Consider the following 20,498-nt stretch of genomic DNA (forward strand, 5'->3'; position numbering starts at 1 on the left):
CCTTTACAAAGCTGTTGCCTTTCCAGTCTCAGATTTGTTCTATAAACTTTATCAGGAAGCACACTTGAAAGAAAATTATATTTCTCCTCATTAGGCTGATAAACATTTTAATAAGCAGCATCACTGGGTGCCTGGTGCTATGCAATGTAGGGAACAACTCAGTATCCATGGCAACACCTGGCATCTTTCTCATCAGAGGAAACAAAACAGTATTATCATAAGCACAAATTGTAAAGGCTGCTTAGTTGAACTTAAGCAACAGATTCTGAATGTCAGTCTATCATGACTCATTTGGTTTATAGATAGAGGTCTCTAAAGATAGATACTGATCTCCAAGATGCCAATATCAGATTTTTGCAGTAATGTTCAACATGTTTAAAATGAAATTAGGGTTGATTACGCAAAACTGTAAACAGATCATGTTATAGGAGGAACTTCTTTTATACTAAAACATTGATTTATTAACAAAATGAGCAAAGAAAATGATACAAACACACAATAAAAAATGCTGTATGGCTGAAAAATAATGTTACTACTAAAGATATATGTTAAGATTATCCACTCAACCTTGATTGAGTTTTTGGAGTAACTCATTTGTAAAAAATAATATCTGATAATACTATAATTCATGTTTTCAGCCAGTTTTGAGAGTTTTTCAATTAGCCACTAGAGTGCAGGGAACTGTAACAAAAGAGCTGAGTATTCCTCAGCAAGGATATACACAAACACACTCATTTCTTACAGTATATGCCAAAAAAAGGCATAAAAAAGAATGGATGTATTAATGATGAAGTGATTAAGTCTTGTTATACAAAACAGACCATTTGCACAACAGTTCATAGTGTCATTCTTTAATATTTACAATCATACCTTTGCCATGATTACATAAATGTAGTGAACACTTGTTGTAAGACTGGCCTCTGGTGGGATACAGCAGGCTACACAAGATGGTCGATGTACTGTTTCATTTCTATGTGCTTGCTCTATTTCACACAGACAGGAGCAGGAATCAGTAGGAGTCAGTATAAGTTTCAGGTGACAGACAGACTGACATAAAAATAAAATCATAGTAACATAGGAATCAAATTAATGGAGGAGGGAAAGCAGAGAGAGTCAGAATGAATTATCAGGGCCAGACGGTTTATTCATAAAACACAGGTGAAAAACTTTCTGTGTCACTGCATGTTAGCTGGTGTTGTGTTCCTGAACTACCAAGCAAATGAATACAAATACTGGAAAATCCATGATAAAGGTGCTTGTCAGCTACAACAAGAATATGATTGTAATATACAGAACACTTTTCTGATTATGTTAAATGATAACTATACACAAAGGCATATATTACTCTTGCAAACTATATAACTCTTATAATATTTGTATTTTGTGCAATGCTCAACAACAACTTACAACAATACATTTTGGCAGAAGGGAAAAGTTACTGTTTAACTGGATTGTGAGCTCATTGGGAAGAGGCAAAAAGAGAAAACAGTTTTCAGTGCTACAAGTTACAAGGCCTATGTACAACGACGTTTGGCAAAGAGGAAACAGTTCAAATGCACCAATTAGAAAAATAATTTGCAGAACAAATTATGTAGAAAAGAAAAGAAAAAAAAATAAATTAAGTCCTTTGAAAAAATAAAAATACAGCAAATAATGTGTATACAACTTTGTTACATTGATGTTTGCAAGTCATTCAGCTGGCTACTACGTGGCATAACCTTCTACTGTATTAGTATATGCTCCAGTGTTGAAATCAGTTTCAGTTGAAGTGCTGGAATAAGTAGGCTATATAGTGAAATAACATGGACACCAAATCCATATATACACTTAAATATGCATATGTACAACTACATTAGGTTGTAGATATGAATACACAAAAGTGCAAAGTACTAGTGGGGTCAGATACAAGATTTTGGTTAATAGAAGTGAAAGACTAACTAGAAGGGGTTCAGACTTAATGTTGAGCTGGTTCAGATGTTGTGTTTCAGATGGGACTGTTGTTCTATTTGTGCTTCTTGATGCTCGTCTTTGGATACCAAGACAAAAACCTTGGGTCAGCTCATCTTATGACCGAAAAAAAAAAAACAGGATGAGAATAAAAAAACAGCACATTCCTGTCTGCATGTGCTCTGTTACTGATGAGGATTCGTAAGGCAGTGACGACAGGGTAATTTTTTGGAGCACACTGACATGCAACAGCGTTCAAGGAAAGGCCTGAGCATTGTTATGTCAATCACAAAGCATCATCTTCTCAAAATGGGTAGTAGATTTCTATTTCTATTTCTTGCTTTGTTTGATGATTGCAGGGAGTGTTGCCCCCTCGTCTGCATTGCCCAAAAAATTGCAGTGTATCACCAACTACAGACTGGCAGGCTATCTACTGGTGAAGTCACACTTGTGAGAAATAGAGCTGAAACGCCTGGTTCCAGAAGCTAATTTCCAGTTAATTATTCCCTCGGGGGATTTGGTTAATAGCACTAAAGTTTGGACAGTGTAAGGTAAACACATCATGAGAGATCAGATCTACTTACAGTATGCTCCTAAATATTTTATTCCTGAGTTGCCTGTGACATTGTGTTTCTTTGTTACCCTTTATTTTACCAGGATAGACTCTTGAGATTAGGGTGTCACCAAAACTTGGACCAATATCTTTCAAATTTTCTTTCTTTTTCTCTCTAAGAGGGAGAATTAATGTCACCTAAAGCAATGATGTTTGGGATAACTAGCTTATTTTCGGTTGTTTTTTGGATTGGGTTGCTTTTAATTTCTTCTCAGATTTTTTTTTATAGGCTCTATAAAAGGAAATTAATTTCTGGAACCCGTGGCACGTTGCAGCTCTATGTCCACAAGTAATATGTGACGTTAACCTATCTAAGAAGAAGCTGTATCGGAGGTGTCATCTCTCAGTCTACTGCAGATATCTGTAAACCTTGAAGCAGTGGTTGCCAGAGTCAGCCACAGCAACATGTCCATCTGAGGTGAGGGCAAGACCCTGCGGGCCATACAGCGGGTCTGCTGACGTGTTAATGTAAGATAAGAAGGAGCCTGTGCTGTCAAACACCTGAAACAGAAAACGCAGGTTTCCAGTTGCTGTGACTTGGTTTACGTTGTTGCTGTGCAAAGATTTTACAGTCCTTATCATTATAAAACTTTCCATCCATCGATTAAATAATGGGAAACCTTTCATAACTTAATGTAACTTTTTGTTTCTAACTATAATTTGCTGAAAAACAAAGTTAATTCGTTATAGTGAGCTATTTAAGTTTCAAGTCTTAAAATTGTGTGTTGTAGCAGACTAAATACAGTCTGTCTCACCTGTATTCTGCTGTTACCCCAGTCAGCTACGATGATGTTTCCGTTGGCGTCCACAGCCACACCAGTGGGAGCATTGAACTGGCCATTGCCTTCACCATGAGAGCCAAATTTGAACAAGAACTCTCCATCTGCGCTGTACACCTGGGACAGGAAGTCACACATTTTGTCTACATCTCCATGTGCACTTTGATGCATACATGTATAATACCTACAAACTATATAGAAAATGTACATGTATCTATTTGAATGAATACTGTGAGTATCATAATGTTTGTCTTACCTTCACTGAGTGATTGTGGAAATCGGTCACAATAATTTCATTCTTGTTGTTAACGGCAACAAAGTGTGGACCTGCGTGAAGAGAGAGGTGCATTATTGTGGAATTTGCTGTAGTTGGAACAGGGACTGATTCCCTTTACTGTTAGTAGGTTGCTTGAACACATGTTTTAACTAGTTGTGTCTTAAGCTGCAATTTCAAACCCCTGTTTAAGCAGGTGGTTAGCTGTTCTGATTTGCTTGAAGTCGTTTGTTTGGGTACAAATTATGGAATTCTTTTCATGCATTAGATGCTTGAAATTGAGTTAAACATTTGTTTTTTTCTGGGGTTAATTTTCAGAATATCAAAATAGTATTAGTGTTTAGACTAAATGGTAAGGTTCAGGGTACTAAGAGTCATTCCCCTCCCCATTCTAAAAGCTACATAGAGCTTCTAATCACAGAATATTGTGTTGTCTCTGCTATAAGTGGCTGTACTGGTGGCTTACTAAAATTGCATCATGGGTAGCTAATTATGTGAAATGATAATTACCCATTAAACACATAAAAATCATTTTGAGCTCTGTACTGTAGCTCTTAACACTGATTGTCTTATAGCAAACAGGGAACATCAGGTTAGTTTAGAGCAGTGAAAATCATTCACACTGATCTTTTTGTAGCCATTTTACACAAAAAAAAAACAAAACCACAATGCACATGACAAAATGTTGATAATTGTAATAGTGAGTGATTATTACAATGGCATGTACTTGTATGTCTAATCATTATCGTACAGGCACAGCTTGATCCTTGATGTGTCAACAATCTGAGTTGTCAGGAGATCAGACACATAATCAGGGAGTCGGGTTAGACAGAGGGCACTGCACTGTGGGATTAAGGTTTCAGCAAGGCCACACTTAGTACTTACTGAAAACTGAGCCAGATTTATTTAAGTTTGGGCCAAGTTTTTCTGAATTGGAAAACAGGAGGAAGAACAGAAAGAAAGAAAAAATAGGTAGTCAGAGATAAAGGATAAGTAAAGAAGAAAATAGAGTAGGGCGGTCAGCACAGGTGCAGTTTGTGGGGGAAGCAGGGAGTCAATAGGGCTTTGCTTACAATAATATACAGGCTTACACTTTTAAACAGAATGTAATATGCAATTTAATGCATTGATCTGTATTCAGAAATACAATGAAAATGCATAAGAATATTATTTTTCTCAAACTGGAAGTAAAAGTAGAAAAATCCCTAATGGAGAATTCATGTACATATATATCATTATGATGGATTTACTTCATAAACTGGTAGACACCGCTGCCTCACTGCGTCATTGAAAGAGAGGGCATTGTTTGTGAGCTCCCTGTCAGTATTACAAAGAGATCTATTGTTACATGTTCAGGCTTTCTATTCACCTGCAAACTGTCTGTCAGACGTCCCCCTGCCTCCAAACTTAGTCACAAGCTTCCCATTGGATTGAAAGATGAAGACACAGCAGGCCTTGTTGTCCACAGTGATGATGTGTCCATTCTTATCCACAGCCACACCCTTAGGACCCATGAGTCGGCCTGCACCGATTTTATTCTGCGCAGGAGGAGGACAAAGAGGTTTTTGAAGCATTGGAAGAAAGATGAGAAATGACGAAATGGTTTTATAAACCATTGTTATGTTTTTTTAAAAAATCTCTTATATTTGGGCAGCAAGAAATTGTTCAAGCAGGATTTTCTTTTACTTTTTGAATGCAGAAAAAGCCATTAAACAGCAATTCCCCTTCAGAAAACATATTTTTCAGTGGAGAAAGACGTCATAAATGGTTAAACCTTAAATTATACATCTTTATTACGGTTTAGACACCACAAAGCTCTCAGATCTCACCTTAAACTTTCCATCAGAGGAGAAGATGCTAACCCATCGATTGTCATAGTCGGCCACCACAATGTCACCGTTCATGTCCACAGTGACGCCTGTTGGTCTCTGCAGTTGCCCCGGAGACCGACCTCTGACCCCAAAGCGCATCTTGAACTGGCCGTCATTGGAGAATATCTGCAATTGGAGTATGAAGTTTATACTGATCAGCAGTACTACAGCAACGTTTTCCTTTTCTACATGACTACAAATGCATATATGGTGGCACTTACACGCATTTCTCTCTCTGTGTTTGTCTCACCTGTATGCACTGGTTGTTGCTGTCTGCCACCACCACTCTGCCGTTACTAGAGGCTGAGATTCCCTGCAGATTGGTGAACTCCCCTTTCTCTCTGCCCCGAGTACCTGACAAATAAATAATTACACACTCAGTAAACGTGCCATTTGATATTTTTCATCTTAGTTTCAGTGTGTAATGTTTTTCCTTAAAAGCTAATACCAAGTTTTTGGATTGATTTCTTACCTTCTGGGCAAACGAATGTTTCAGTTCATGTCACAGCAGTTCAAAATGAGATTGCTACCTGCTTGAGATAGGCGATCTATCATAGTGACAATGTTTGTGGTTACATTATATATTCTATGACAGGGACACTAACATCCAAAACCAGAGAGGCAACATGTTATTGCATCTAAGCAACCACCAAATTCTCATTATCTTTTTCACAACATCCATGTTTGCTTGTTATCTTCTATCAGGTCTCAGCACGCTGATCTTACTGTAATTGTGTAGTCTACTGGAATGAACTGAAAACAGAAGCTGCCTGGAAGGCAGAATGTCAATCTGAAAACTTCCTGATTTGTAGTTAATGGGATAAAATATGCAAAACAATCCCTTGACTCTTTACAGAGGACATTTTGTGCTTTTCCTGCTATAACTTAATCTACATGGTCTTTGGTTTGACAGGTATTATAGCACTCTCTCCTGGATGGGTTGTCTGTCTTACCAACTCTGTAGATGAGCTCATCCTCAATGGGGTTCTCCTTTTTCTTGGTGGTGCTGTACATGCTGGAGGGCCGTCGGACTGCTTTCTGCCGTATGTGGCCCCCTGTCCCGCTAGGAGACTTCACCCTCCTCTTGACGTCATCTGGAGATTGTGGCACATCTGACGGCTTGACCGCCCGCAGGCGGAACGGGCTGCCACGTATCGGCTGACCATACAGCAACAGAGCAAAAGAGTACTCTCCCTCAGAGCGTAACGTGTAGCCCACCTCATATGTCCCGTTCTTATTGTCTGCTATCTCTGTCTCTGCAGCCCGGCTCCCGTCAGCAGATGTTATCTCTGCTTTTAAAACAGCGTTTCCTGTCCGCACCAATTCCCCATCCTGCAGAGAGATGTCATTGATTCAATTTCAGCTTAATGAATGAAAAAAAGACACCAAAAACAAGTATGAAAAGAATACAATGCAACAAACAGACAAGTGGTGGGTGTTAGGAAAATGAAAAATAACTGACTTGCAAGAGAACAACAGATTAAAACAAAAGAAAAATATAAAGCTGCTAGCTTTATCTAGAGCTAATTGTACACTTGTTCCCTTGCAGCAAACAGCAGAGACGCTAAATAATTTCAAGACAGTACTTTGTCTTTTGTTGTCACAGTAATGGTGTGGTGCTGTCCGGTTGCTGCATGGCGGAGGCCCTCTCCTGTGGCAACGGAGGTGTGAGCCACAGCTGCTGTGGTGAGGAGGACACCCAGATTCTGGATGGAGCGTCGCAGGCCTTCAGTCTCCACCTGGAGCAGACAGCACAACAAGATAATTCCACTGCAGAGTCCCTTATTGCTTTCTAGTTTCATTTCATGATTCCATGTAATGTATGTTGAACGCCAGATAACCATGTAATAACCCAAAAAATGCAAAAAGTGTATGTTACCTGTCCCTGATTTTTCTCAGGGTGGAGTTGGTGGAGAACAAAGTGGAGTCAAAACAAGAGTGAATATTGGACTTACAGTTGTCAGATGGCCATAAATACAACAGCAATAAGATGCTCACACTGCTCTGTTGGATGCAGGTAACTCATAACAACCAACAAGCCAATGGTACATCAAGACTGTGTTTGTGAGTTTATTCTGGAACATAACAGCCTATTGCTGTGTTACAAAGTACATTTTTTTTCTTCTGGCGATTGAAAGGGTTTAATACATCACATTTTTATAAAAAATATGAAAAACTGTACAACTTAAGATAAAGACACTCTCAAGACCTCATTAGAAAAAATGGTACAAACCGGCTCCTGTTAACCTGTGGATTGAGGCACAACTTAAAAAGGTGTAACATTGTGACCATGTAATAGTCAGACTGCCATAACAAAAATTTAGAGCAGAGAAATACTAGCAGTCAATACCTGACAGACCAGGTGTGCATTCTGATGTGGTCTCTCTGGGAAGTCATGTCTTGCCAGCGCTGTTACCCGCTCACTCATCTGCTTCTGAACTAACAGCACCTGTTGTTGCCAGAGACACATACTGTATCCTGAGTTGTGTGGGTTTTTTAAAATCATTTTGTAATAGCTGACATCCTGCTACACAGTTGCACCACACTTGATTGCTGATTCCCATATGAGTTGTAACCTGTTTGTTAGCTTGTTTATACAAATTACAATCTGCCAACCCACCTCAGTAGCACTCCCGTGGCTGAGAGCCTGCTCTGTAAAGCTGCAACTGCTCTGGATGTGATCCTTCCCCTGCAGGAGAGATGAAAGCTGGGCCTGTAGCACCTGGTCTCAGGTAAGTGGAAGAAAATGGGGAGAAAAAGCAAGAAGATGAGGAGAACAGGTTAGAGTTTAGTATGAGAGGCAGAAGGAGGAAGAGTGGAAAAGTGGTCAACCAAAAAGTTTCTCATTAAGTCAGCAGGCTGAAGTATGTTGACAGGAATGTGACACATATGGCAGGTCATTTCCAGGCACTGTGTGTTTGTGTGTGACTAGCTGTTTCTAAAATCAATGTATGTGTTTGTGCGTCTGACCATGAGCATGCAAAGATGTAAGTTCACTAAAAGATGCAAGTGCACGTGTGTGAGTGCATGTACTCTATGTGTAATAGATACTAACCTTCTGCTTGGCGCTGCAGATGTTCTCCAGGTCTGTGATGAGGGCTGACTTGCGCTGATGCAGCGCCCGTTCCAGTTCTTCAAATGTACTGGTTATCTCTGCGACTGCTTCAGTCTTTCTTTCATTCAGCTGGCGAGAGATCTCACTCACCAGTTCGATGGCTGCTGTCAGCTGAGGGAGCCTGCGATATAAGAGAATGTGAAATTTTGTGTTTTAATAAAGTAAAACCTTTGAAAAAACTAGCTATAAAGCTATAAAAATATTATCCTTAAGTGAAAATAGGCCTGTGCCACTATATTCAGCACCATGTTTTGACATGCAGGGCACAGCAGAAGAGATCTTTGCCAATGCGGAGATGGCAGATGCCAAATCTGGGCCAAATGCTCAGGCTTCCAAACCCCCTGATGTGAAGGAAATATTCTGAAAGCTTTATCAGGTATCAAGCCCCCACCTGCTGTGTATGGCATCCAGCTGTGTCTTCAGTGCAGCCTTGTGTTGTTCCACAACATCCCGCAGAGGAACAGTCACATGGTCCCGGTGCTCGCCCTCTGTACAGTCCAGACACATGGCCGTCTCACACGACTCGCAGTAGAACTCCATCACCTGCAGAGGGAGACAAATTAAGTGAGAAGCTCAGTCACTCTTGCTGGGCATTGCAGGTAAGTAAGAAAAGTGAGATTCAGCTTCCTTTACACTAATTAAAAGACAAAGGAGATAAGGAAATTTTGGTGAGGTAATGACAGAGCACCATGAAAGGGCTTCCCACCTTGCCCTCATGGTTCGGGCAGCAGAGGGGTTTCCCTGCAGCGGCGGCACTGACTGACTCCAGGACGCTGCATGCTTCTGGTCGTGAGCACTCCGGGTCACGCTGAAGGACCTGGTCCAAAACATTTCAAATGTCATCGTGTGCTGTTTTTCAGTGAACAAGTCTCAAAAGACATGTAAGATGATTATCTGTTCTGTTTGGCATGTTATTAGATTGCTTTCTCTTTTATAAGTATTTTTTGAAGATTTTTGCCTTATCCTAATGTTAAACTTAATCATCACCATTGCATGCCTGATGTTATGCAACGTTATAATCTTATATAATTAAAAAAAACCAGTCCTAATCCTGAAAAAGCCCCTCAAAGAAGTGAAGACTGTCCAGAATGACCTCAGCCTGCAAAAATGTCTTCCCTTTTTTTAACAGTGGTTCTCACAAAAAAACAACAGTACAGGAACACACACAAACACTCAGAGTATTGGCTGTACTTGTTTTTAATATCATTTGCTTTGTTTAACTCATAATTGGTTTCATTTGTGTTTTTGTGCTTCGTTCCATGTAATATGCTTGAAAATCAGGTTCATAAAGGACTTGAATCTGACCTAAGTTTAAGGAAAAGGGGGGATTAAAAGTCAGACCTCCATGAGATTAGTGATGAAGAAGTTGTTCTGTAGAGCACAAACTCCTTTCTCTGGCAGGATGGACGTCTGGCGACACACTGGACACGAGAGCGTCAGAGACTCTGGGGGAATGTAGTTCTGGAGACAACTAGAGGGAGGGAGTCAGAGAAAGAGTTAGAGAACAAAACCTACCTGAGCCACTGTTTTGCAAATGCTCCGTGCATAATTATTAGTCACGTTCAATTTACCAATACGGCAGAGAGAGAAGGAGAGGAAGACACTAGAGAGAGCTGTCACCTTATGACCGTAATTGAGAGACGGTGTCTAAATAGTGCTCTCCTGTCACAACAAATTGGGTGAAAGTGTGAATCCGAGTCAATAAACAGAAGCCACAGCCTCAGGAGAAAACTCACACACGTTCTCTTCAAATAAGAGTCTCTGGCAAATCGATCTGCCAAGCAGAGATGCAAAGATGATTTTGGAAGAGTAAATGTGAATATATTGTATGTATGATTATGATTCTGCATGTTTGTGAGTGCATGTAAAGACGTTTTGGATTATGAGGATGTTGTACAGGTGTTTGCGCTTAGGAGGCAATCTATTTGACATTAGACACCTTCAAGCCAAAACCAACCCAACAGTAAGTAAAAGTCGGCTGCAGATTGCATCGCACTCCTGGCTTACACACTGGCTACCATCCAGAATGTGATGTATGACTTTATTTCTTTGGCATCTTTGGCTATGATTACTAAATCTGTGGTTAATGCTGCAAGAAACCTTGGGGTGGTGTCAAGGTTAAGTTTCTGTTGTTGCACACCGGGATGTCTGGCAGCTTCTTGGGCTGAATGCTAACACCATCATGTTTAATGACACCACAAAGGCTTGTATCAACCCAGCTTCCTCTGCCGGCGGTAAACTGCAGCCGTGAGCTTTTGAGAACAACAGAGAGCTTTAACAAAAATCTCCATCTACCCACCGCTCTGTCAACACTGTTGTAACAACTGCTGTTGCTCTGTCGGGCACGCAGCTGTCAGGCTCAAGCAGGTATGAGGTGAAAAGGCCTGTGATAAGGCTAATGATTATTCTCATTGTCAATTAATCTGTAGATTTGCTATTACTCGGATGGTTGATTTATAAAATGTCAGAAAGTAGTGAAAGAATAATACTACATGTATATACTAATCCTACAAAAAGCCCAATGTACTTCATTAGCAATAATATCAGCAGCAATTATAAAGCAACAAGTCATCCCTTTTGAGAAGCTGGAGGCGGCAAATTACTTTGACGGTTAATTAATTAACAACAATTGCCTAATTAATTCATTGACTCATTGTTTGTAGTAGTACCACACTCATCCTTGTTAAGTAAAATCCTACAATCATGAGGACGAGTACAAGTATATGCCACTATTTAAAGTGGAAATAGACAACTTTTCAATTGGATTCAGAGGTTGGCGTCTGGGTTACAAGAAAACATTAGTAGAAAAAGTGTTTGAGTTTGTTCATTCATTTAGTCTATAATGGAGACATGAAAGCAGACGGAAATTCTTTAGTGTGTGTTGAGAAAAGTGAACTGAGTTGGTAGCATGTTTACGTTTTTACAAAATGAAAGAAACTGCGCAACGGAGACAGTGATAACATATTCTCTGTCAATTGGTTTTCATATGAAGTAGATCAGCCAACCTGACTGGATACTGTAGGGCTGGTAGCTTAGCCGATTTCTGGAGGGCTTTCTCCCTGTTAGCTACGGTAGCTAACAGGGAGAAAGCCCTCTAGAAATCAAAAGACAAGTTTATTCAGGTAGTATAATCAATGCAACTAAAACGTTGGGTGTCATCAGATTTGCCTGTTCAATATTCCACATTTATCATATAGCAATAAGACAATAGAAAGAGGTTGGCCACCTAAAGCACTAGCCTCTTCCTCTTTTGGTTGCACAATGGTTGACACACTTCCTTTGAGCCGTAAATTTATTTTCCCGGGAGCCAGTGGTGTAGCCATTACACTGTGCAATCAACATTTACTTCATAATGACAAGTTAAAGCAAAAAGTTTTCTATTTCCATTTTAAGAAAGATGTCATTATATTGTCATCATTTGAAACAATAGCATGGCCCATGGCAAACTTATGATCCTGATCTCTGAATAGTGAGTGTGCAATTATAATATTAAGAAGCACTCTTAGTTTACAGATAATCACAGGAAAAGGAAAAAGGGAGCAAAATTAAAAGAGATACAACACTATACAAAACTGAGTAGGCCCAGCAGGGGTTTCCTAATTTCTGTTTTCCAGCTCAGCCCTAAGACTCATAAAACTACATCAACCCATCCAGTGTTAAAACATCTGTCTGGCAACTTCATGTATGGCTCCAGACAAAAATCTGTTCACCTCAGCAGGGCTCCAGATCACATGCTACCCAGTTAAACCTGGGATTAAACTTGCCCTCTGGTGGGGAAATGCCCCTCACAGTGCATGGAAAAAGGATTTATCTGATTGTACTCAAACCTACTCCATAAATATTTGTTTGATTATAAGTTTAGAAGTAAACCAGCTTGAAACACAATCCTGATTATCCTCTGTAGCCTACCTAACAACATACTCGCCTCTTCATTCTCCCACCCTGAACCGCAAGCTTTCCAAAATCCTCATATGCTCGGGCTTGGTACAAAAAAGGCCACAGTAAGTATTGCCTGAGGGCTTGTCTTCTGTCTGAGGAACTGTAGGTTGAGGCGTTGTGATTGTGTCTCCCAACAATGAGCCCTTTCTCAGACTGCGGTCACTGATGGTCCCTGATGCTGAGGAATGCACTTATCCCAGTGGAGTTGGTGAGGAGAAGTGCTCTGTGCTGTTTAATTGAGGGTAGGGATTTGCAAAAGATGAGGTTTCTCTATTAAGGGACATGTAAATATACAAGAATCCTTCACTAATAGGTTGTGAGTGGCACAGAAATAGCTTCCACCTTCTTTGCATGGTTATTTATGGCCAGAAAAAGCTACACGTAGCAGACGGTGCAAGCAGGTGTGAGAGCAAAGACTTGGGTTTGTGTCAGGTTTAGCTTGGGGGAAGTGTAGGTAATTAGGGATTTTGCCAGTTGTCATTGGAACAGAAAGCACAAATGTTAGTTACCTTTCACAGAAGGTGTGAAGACAGGGCAGCACCTTGGGATTGCGGTAGTGATCCAGACAGATGCTGCAGACCAGAAACTGCTTGTCTATCTGACGCACCACAGGGCTGGTGCTCCCAGCCTCACGCTTTGCCATGGCAGAGGACATTCAAAGCCACGGACTACGACAGCAGTTAACCTGAAAAGAGACAGCAAATGAATACATTAATATGCAGTATGTCTTTTCAAACTTTCACTTCCAGACTCAGCTTTTCTACTGAGTGTCAGTTTCAGGGCCACAAATGCTAAGCAAACTTCCCACAAGAGGTACCAGGAACTGAAGTTAACAAAACTGTTTAATTCCACGATTAGCACAAAAACGTGTCCATTGTTATAGCGCTATATCTAGGTTAATACCAGACAAATGCCAGCTGAAAGAGAACTGTGTAGAAATACTGTAGAGGTATGCATCAGTCCTGAGGGTACAGACAGCAGCAGATGTAGACAAACCAGTACGACCATGTGCCTGACCTTTGGATAACAGCTCAGTTAACACCAAAGCAGGGAAATAAAAAGAACAAAAGGCTTTGTGACTAAACAATAAGTATGGTCACAAATCCACAATAATGCTTTGAAACAAGCTGGCCACACAGGTACGTAAAAACATGCTAAAAATACACACTGCTGATTCACATCACCTGTTGTGACAGTTACACCCACACATGAACCGCTTGAACCTGACATGTGCTTAACAAGGGATCATAACTGAAAATATTGGCCTGATGTAATAGCTGTATTTAGGTGTCGTGTAGCATAAATCTATGTGTTAGAAGAGCTGTTAGTCAGTTTGTTTGATAGGTGGTTACAATCTCTTTTGCTTCATTTGGATGACAAATCATGTTGCCTTTAACACAGATTTCAGGCAGTGTATGATATAGTTTTACATGTATATTTAATGTTACAAATTATAGAATGCATACATACATTTAAATGACATATTATAATACATATATAATTCAATAATGCATACATGTCAGTGACAGTTTGGAGAGGAAGCCTTACATAATCTCATCTATAATAGAAATACAGCTGTAAGGTATGGATATTCTGCCTAGCAACACAAACCAGTTCTGCCTCCAACATGGCCCACTTTCAGATTCATCAGTGCAAGCCCTAACGCATGTGGCAAAATAATTACAGTGGTATGTTAAAGATGCTACTGCAGCATGTTCTAATTGCTGTGCTCTTAGTGTGTATAAGGAGTGGTAGGATCGGGTGTTAGCAATGGAAAAAACGACTGACGATACATGCAATGTGCAATAATGAACTTTCTGTTGCGACCAAGATTATAGGAGATAATGTGTTTTTTTTGTTAGAAAACACTTTCACCTGACCTGACTTTGGCATTTGGCACCTTTGATATACACTGTGCATGTGCCACTTTTTTTATCTCTGTGTCGCTATCTGGATCAAGCAATGTAGTCCTGCCACATTTTCACAGTTGGCCAACACATGTATTATTCATGTTTCAGACACAGACATGCACTCATATGCTCATACAAACGCATGGATGAGCGAACAGCAGCACGTCTTTAAGACAAACCCGTCTGTCCTCAAGATATAGTTTTACACACTCAATGACAAGGACACATATACTCACGCATGCACAAAGATACACATGAACACGCTGATAATCATCATCCCCCCACCAGACTCGCCCCCCTGTCTGCACATCTGTCACTGCTGGATCTAATAGAAAACTCAATCCCCTATGTCCCATCTCTGCTCATGTCCTATTGTCAGTTGTTGCCCACTGCGTACCGCACACACACACGCACACACACACACAGACACACTCAGATTGGGTAAGAGCCAGGCAGTATCTTTCCAGTCTTGCAAAGAGGATCCAATGACACACAGTCTCTAGACTGGGAGGGTAAAGGTCACTTCTTAGGCTGTCAACCATGAGAAAGACATGCCACATCCACACTCTGTTTAGGGACAAGCAGGGTGGCTGACGGAAATTATTAGCGATAAGTAGCTTATGTTTTGTACTAATCTAAATATGCATTGTTCACTGTAAATCCTGGGCTTGAAATTGGCACTTCAAGAGTATCCAGTTGTCTCTATTGGATCCTGATGGAGAGAAGCTTGAACTCTCAAAAAAAAATTTAGAATTAAGGATAAAGGATAAAGGATTAACTACAGGATGTTCTGTATACTTCAGTGCTGTGTACAGTTCTCACACGTCCCTGTCATTCTCTTTGTGAACTAGCACACACTGATACTAATATCGTCATTCTGTAATGATGTGTGTCTAAATTTAGACACACGTATTAGCGGGTAGATGAGGAAGCAATGACAGTGAAGCTAAAATAAGAGCAGGGGTCTTAGGACTGTGGCTGGTGTCGATTTGTTTATTCATTTTTTTTTACATTTTAAGACATGTTTTTCTTGGGTGCATGGCAGTAGAAGAAGACTTTGAAGCATGCTAAATCCCAATGAAGAATCTGTTCTCAAAACATTGGGATGAAAAAAAAGAGAGAAGCACAAATGCAAAATCCTTTTGCTTGGTGTCAGTCACAGAGAATACAAATACCCAAACTTCTTTTAGATGATGCATGTATGTTGTGTGCTTCAGCTTTACTATCAAATTGATAGAAAAATGCATAAATGGTCCAACAACAGGCACATGTGACAGTCATGCATAGTTATATGAATTCAACAGACAGTGTTTGGTCATGGTTCCAACTTCATTCATGCCCACTTAAACCCCTAAGTAGGCCACCATGCTTAGTTTTGATACTCTAAAGTAACCATGACCGGTTATCTGACAGGCTTGGCCACAAGTTGAGTGAAAAGTGAGTTAAGACGTGCAGATTCTGAATTTGGGCTCTGACTGTAGTTAGAGGCAGCAGGGTGGGATAAAGCCAAGCCTAGACAGGAGTGCAGTAAGCTTTAAAAAACATGATGTATGAGACGATACGTCCCAAAGAGAGCTGTCAACTAATACCATTAAAATGAAATGTGTTATATTTCTCCTGGCCATTATACGCACAGAAATAACAGCAGTAATTTTCCTGGTGGCCTTGGTTAATTCTCCAAACTCTCAGGATTACAGTATTTGCAAGTGTAACTCATTGTGTGCGTGTAGGCAGCATGTTTGTGTGTGACAAAAAAGCTAACACTCTTGGAGTTAATGCACAAAGCGTCTATTCATTACTGGCTTCAGCGAATAAAAGAGTAACAGTTTTCTTTTTCTCACTCAGCGCTGAATCCTCTGCTGTCGCTTTACTGTACAATGTGATCCTCACAGCTCATGTGTATCTCTGATAACACACACGTGGAAATGAAGTGGGAAAAAAAGGGGCCCTACTGAAGGCAAGAGAGGAAATTAAATGTCTTCTTCCCAGTTCAGCAGGAGGACAGGAAAACAGGAAAAGGGGCAGAGTTAACTAGGAAAGAGAATGAATATAGCAAAAGTACATCACCAACAAATATGTGTTGACAGCTTGGACAAACAAACACACTCACACGCTCCTCTCTGGTGACAGCTGAACTGATACTGTTAAGTCATACTTGCACACATGCATGTTCATGTGGACAAACACACACACAAACACACACACACACACACACACACACACACACACACAGAAAGTTTACATAAAGACTACCTACTGTCAGTAGTGTGGAGTAGACCAGTCTAGAAGGCTTCATGGCAGCTCTGTGTTAAAGTCAGTGTAACACTGAAGAACCAGCACACGCCCTGACTCACACGTTCACGCCCACTTCCCCTCTCGTTTCTCCCCTCGCCACTACAAACCACTCTTCCTTTTCCCTTTTCCTCGTCTTGCTTTTCCTCTTTTCCAACACACACACTGGGAAAGTCTGAACAGGGATAACAACAGAGGGTGGGACTGTAAATTGAAAGTCCCTCCTACTGTCAGTGCTGTTTACAAGCATGAGCTGACTGGATTCCCTCCTACTGCTGCGCTCTGATTGGCTCTGAAACTTAAACTAGCAGGGAAGAGGGATTGCGTCATAGACCAACAATTCGTGCTGGCCAGAGGGAGCTGGAAGTAGAGATTGAAACAGACAAGAAGAAGAAGAAAAGTATAACTCAAGCAACAACAAGCAACATACTCCACATAAACTGTTAATCTGCTGCCTAATTATGTAATTTGTGAAATGTGATGCATGCTTAAAACTACAAAGATAAGAAGCAGGTTTGTTTCTTGAATGCAGCATGCTCCTAATAAGTGTCAGAAACAGCAGCAGAAGGGTGATGATCGTCTAAACAGTTGGATCATCTGGCCCCCAGTAATACTTATGAAGAAATACGTCATTACTTATCCAGCCAAGTACACACATGCTCACTCATACACACACATGCAGGGCAGCCAAACCAAACATATTATATAATTCGTGATGTCACCTTTAAAAAAAGACTTAAAATGAAAATTTGGAACATATGCCTCTCCTTCAAGCATTATAGTGTCAAATTACACATACGTGGGGATTAAGAAAGACCCATTTAATACCGAAAAGGGGATTACCATTTGGAATTTCAAGTAAAATATCTTGTCACAGGATCATTTTGCACCCAATCCTTTTTAATGTCATGTTCTCATGAAGTGGGCGAGAGTTTAATCTGGAGCAAAGAGGTGACAATTCCCTGACAAAAAACATCAGTCTACAGTTAATCTGCGGGGATTGAGTCCAGTCGTCTCTCCTCCCTCGCTTCGGGCTCTGCATCCTCCATGCCCACGCGCACCTTTCAAAAATCACATCATCCCATAACTCACAGATCCAGACTGCTGTGGTGGGTGTAACAGGAAGTGCAGGATAAAAGGATGAAAATACCACTCAGAGAATAATACACCACTAGCTGTCCCCAGAGAATTTTATTGTTGATTCATCCATGTGTGGTCATGAAAACAAGTCAATCGCTTGCCGGACTGTGGTTGCAAAATCTGATGCTTGTTGTTTTCAAGCAAAATCAACTCCCACAAATGTTTTGCCGCTGGATAAAACAATATAATAAGATGTCCTGTTTTCATGCTCCATGCGCAGTAAGTCATTATAAAGACATGAGCAATCCACCAAATGCTCCACTCCAGCGTGGGCAGCCTTTTGTAAACGACTGTTGTCATCCCCGCAGTGAGTGCTCGACAGCATTATTGGTTTACTGCTGCGCTTTCTGCTGAAACAACAGTTTTATAGATTTACATATATATGTGAATATACAACTCCTGTTATACCCCGGGAGGAAGATGAACCACCAGCTGTATCCACAATGAGTGGATACTACAGTAACTACAGTAGTACACCTAATGTAATGGAGTATGCACACAAAGAATTAAGATAATCAGGAAATTAAAAATAAATGTAATGAGTGTCGCATTTTTCTTAGAATTTGCCATTTTCTTCTAAATAAAATGATAAAAAGGCTCCAACTTAGTATGGTTAATATGATTAATATGATTATCTAAGCAGAAAGTTCATATAATACTTGACAATGAGCAGAACTTTAGTGTGTGCTAAATGTTAGTAAGTGCGAAATTACTGTTGAAAACAAACCCACATCAAGCTGCTCTTTCTGTGCCTGGTGCAATATCAACAGCCAAAAGAAACCGTTCTGCCCCGGGGTCAGAGTAAGAGGTGGAACAATAACAGTAATGATTGTAATAATAGTGATGTTCTCCAGGGAATCCAGCAAGAGAATCCACTCCCACTTCAGGTAGCAGAACATTATATTTACATGTTGATTTTTAGTGTAGACTAGTGTAGAAATCACACATAGTGACAAATAATGTGACTAGAAAGGTTCTGTGACGGTAAGAGAGAGTAACGAGGGTTGAGGGTGCTTCTGCCAATTGCTTGCAGCCAATAATGTGACAATTCTTGGTGCGGCACACCTGATGCCTTGTTATTTTTTGTTTGATCTTGTGTTTTATGAGCTTTCTCCACAGGATGGAGTATCATCCTACCCTCTGCCTCCTGTGCTCTGAAACCTCGTGACTAGTGTGTTGAGAGAGAGTAAACTCCGAAAGATGCAGAAGAGGAGAAATAAAAGGAGAAAGGATGCAAGAACAAGATGAGAAAGAAAAGTGGTGAGGACTGTATATACAGTACACACACACACACACACACACACACACACACACACACACACACACACACACACACACACTGTTCTTGTGTAATAGAGCACTATCTCAAGATCCTGAGGCTACTGTAATGATGTCCATATCTCTCTCTCTCTCCCTCTCTCTCTCTCTCTCTCTCACACACACACACACACACACACACACACACACACACACACACTTGCAAGCACACAGTCAGCTGTTTTAGTCTGAGTCATACTATAGCCCACCTCCCCCTTTCGTCCTTAGCTGCTCAAGTTATACCAATAGCATACACACACACACACACACACAGACACACACACACACACACACACACAGACACACACACACACACACATACACACACACCTCACTCTGAGGGTTTTGAACCTTAAATTGGTTTTCATATATACAAAGTATAACAATGCACATCCACAGCTAATAGATGGCGTGTATGGACCAGTGTGTGTAACCCTCATTAGTATGCTCAGCAAGCCTCCATTCTCCTGCACGGTCCAGTCTTAAGCCTCCACGTACATATACTTCTATATATAGAGCTATCAGTTCCCATCCCCTTCACACCACTGGCAGGCACGTGATCTGAGCTGCACACACACTGTAAAAAAACTGCAGGGATCCTCAGATGACCACCATGTAATGACTCAGTAATGCTGGAGAAAGGTCCACATGCTGAACAATTGTAAATGCATGAGCCTCTCCAACATATGAAAAACACACATTGCAGCTATAAGATTTATTTGTGCACGCTCTGATTCATTCATGTATGCTCACTGTAGCATTGCCATCACATCCATAATCATCACGTAGAGCATCCTCCGTGGTACTGTGGTTGTTAATGGTTGCCAGTATGTGTGATTACATGCAAAGTTAATGACACAGGCATAACTATCAATTAAGTATGTGTTAAGGATATATAGTAATTATCAGCACATGTCCTAGATCCATTATAGTACTTCTGCTAGTCTATATAAATATGCAAACACATCATCAATGTACCATGCAGACACATACTAGGACTATATGCTAGAGAAAGAAAGGGGCTTGTTTTTGACAGCTCATAGTAAACACGCAGGTTCCTCTGTACACGCATTTCACCGATTGATTGATAGGTTGAAAGGAAAATACTGACGCTTCCTTTCAAACGCTGTGGCAGCTGCCCAGCTGTCTTTACACCGCAGGTAGCCTCAGGGAAAGCAGGTGTGTGAGCGTAAATTGTGTGTGGGGTGCTCCACTTCACACAAATATCTTTTGCTTTACATCTATACACAACAGACCAGTGGAGGGAAAAGCACTCACATCCTTTGATAATTTTACAGTAT

At 40.6% G+C, this 20,498-nt stretch overlaps 1 protein-coding gene across 8 annotated transcripts in view; it reads right to left on the reverse strand.

Moving 5' to 3' along the window:
• Window positions 1-524: 524 nt before the first annotated feature.
• Window positions 525-20,498, reverse strand: part of trim3b (tripartite motif containing 3b) — a 33,049-nt gene continuing 13,075 nt past the window's right edge. For 5 of the 8 annotated variants that reach the window (XM_042431347.1, XM_042431344.1, XM_042431348.1 and 2 more), the window contains 16 exons: window positions 13,048-13,223; window positions 9,941-10,070; window positions 9,306-9,416; window positions 8,991-9,142; window positions 8,540-8,720; window positions 8,105-8,206; window positions 7,835-7,933; window positions 7,071-7,223; window positions 6,438-6,816; window positions 5,735-5,838; window positions 5,443-5,610; window positions 4,983-5,151; window positions 4,499-4,540; window positions 3,596-3,666; window positions 3,316-3,456; window positions 525-3,061 (listed from right to left, as the gene is read on the reverse strand). In XM_042431347.1, coding sequence (XP_042287281.1) covers window positions 2,909-3,061; window positions 3,316-3,456; window positions 3,596-3,666; window positions 4,499-4,540; window positions 4,983-5,151; window positions 5,443-5,610; window positions 5,735-5,838; window positions 6,438-6,816; window positions 7,071-7,223; window positions 7,835-7,933; window positions 8,105-8,206; window positions 8,540-8,720; window positions 8,991-9,142; window positions 9,306-9,416; window positions 9,941-10,070; window positions 13,048-13,193 — 2,301 coding nt within the window. In that variant the 5' untranslated portion in view covers window positions 13,194-13,223 and the 3' untranslated portion in view covers window positions 525-2,908. Of the gene's footprint in view, window positions 3,062-3,315; window positions 3,457-3,595; window positions 3,667-4,498; window positions 4,541-4,982; window positions 5,152-5,442; window positions 5,611-5,734; window positions 5,839-6,437; window positions 6,817-7,070; window positions 7,224-7,834; window positions 7,934-8,104; window positions 8,207-8,539; window positions 8,721-8,990; window positions 9,143-9,305; window positions 9,417-9,940; window positions 10,071-13,047; window positions 13,224-16,705; window positions 17,462-20,498 lie in introns of those variants that run through there. The other 3 variants (XM_042431342.1, XM_042431350.1, XM_042431349.1) reach the window with 3 other exon arrangements.

This window comes from Thunnus maccoyii, chromosome 13, assembly GCF_910596095.1.
Source record: "Thunnus maccoyii chromosome 13, fThuMac1.1, whole genome shotgun sequence".
NCBI classification, from domain to species: Eukaryota; Metazoa; Chordata; class Actinopteri; order Scombriformes; family Scombridae; genus Thunnus; species Thunnus maccoyii.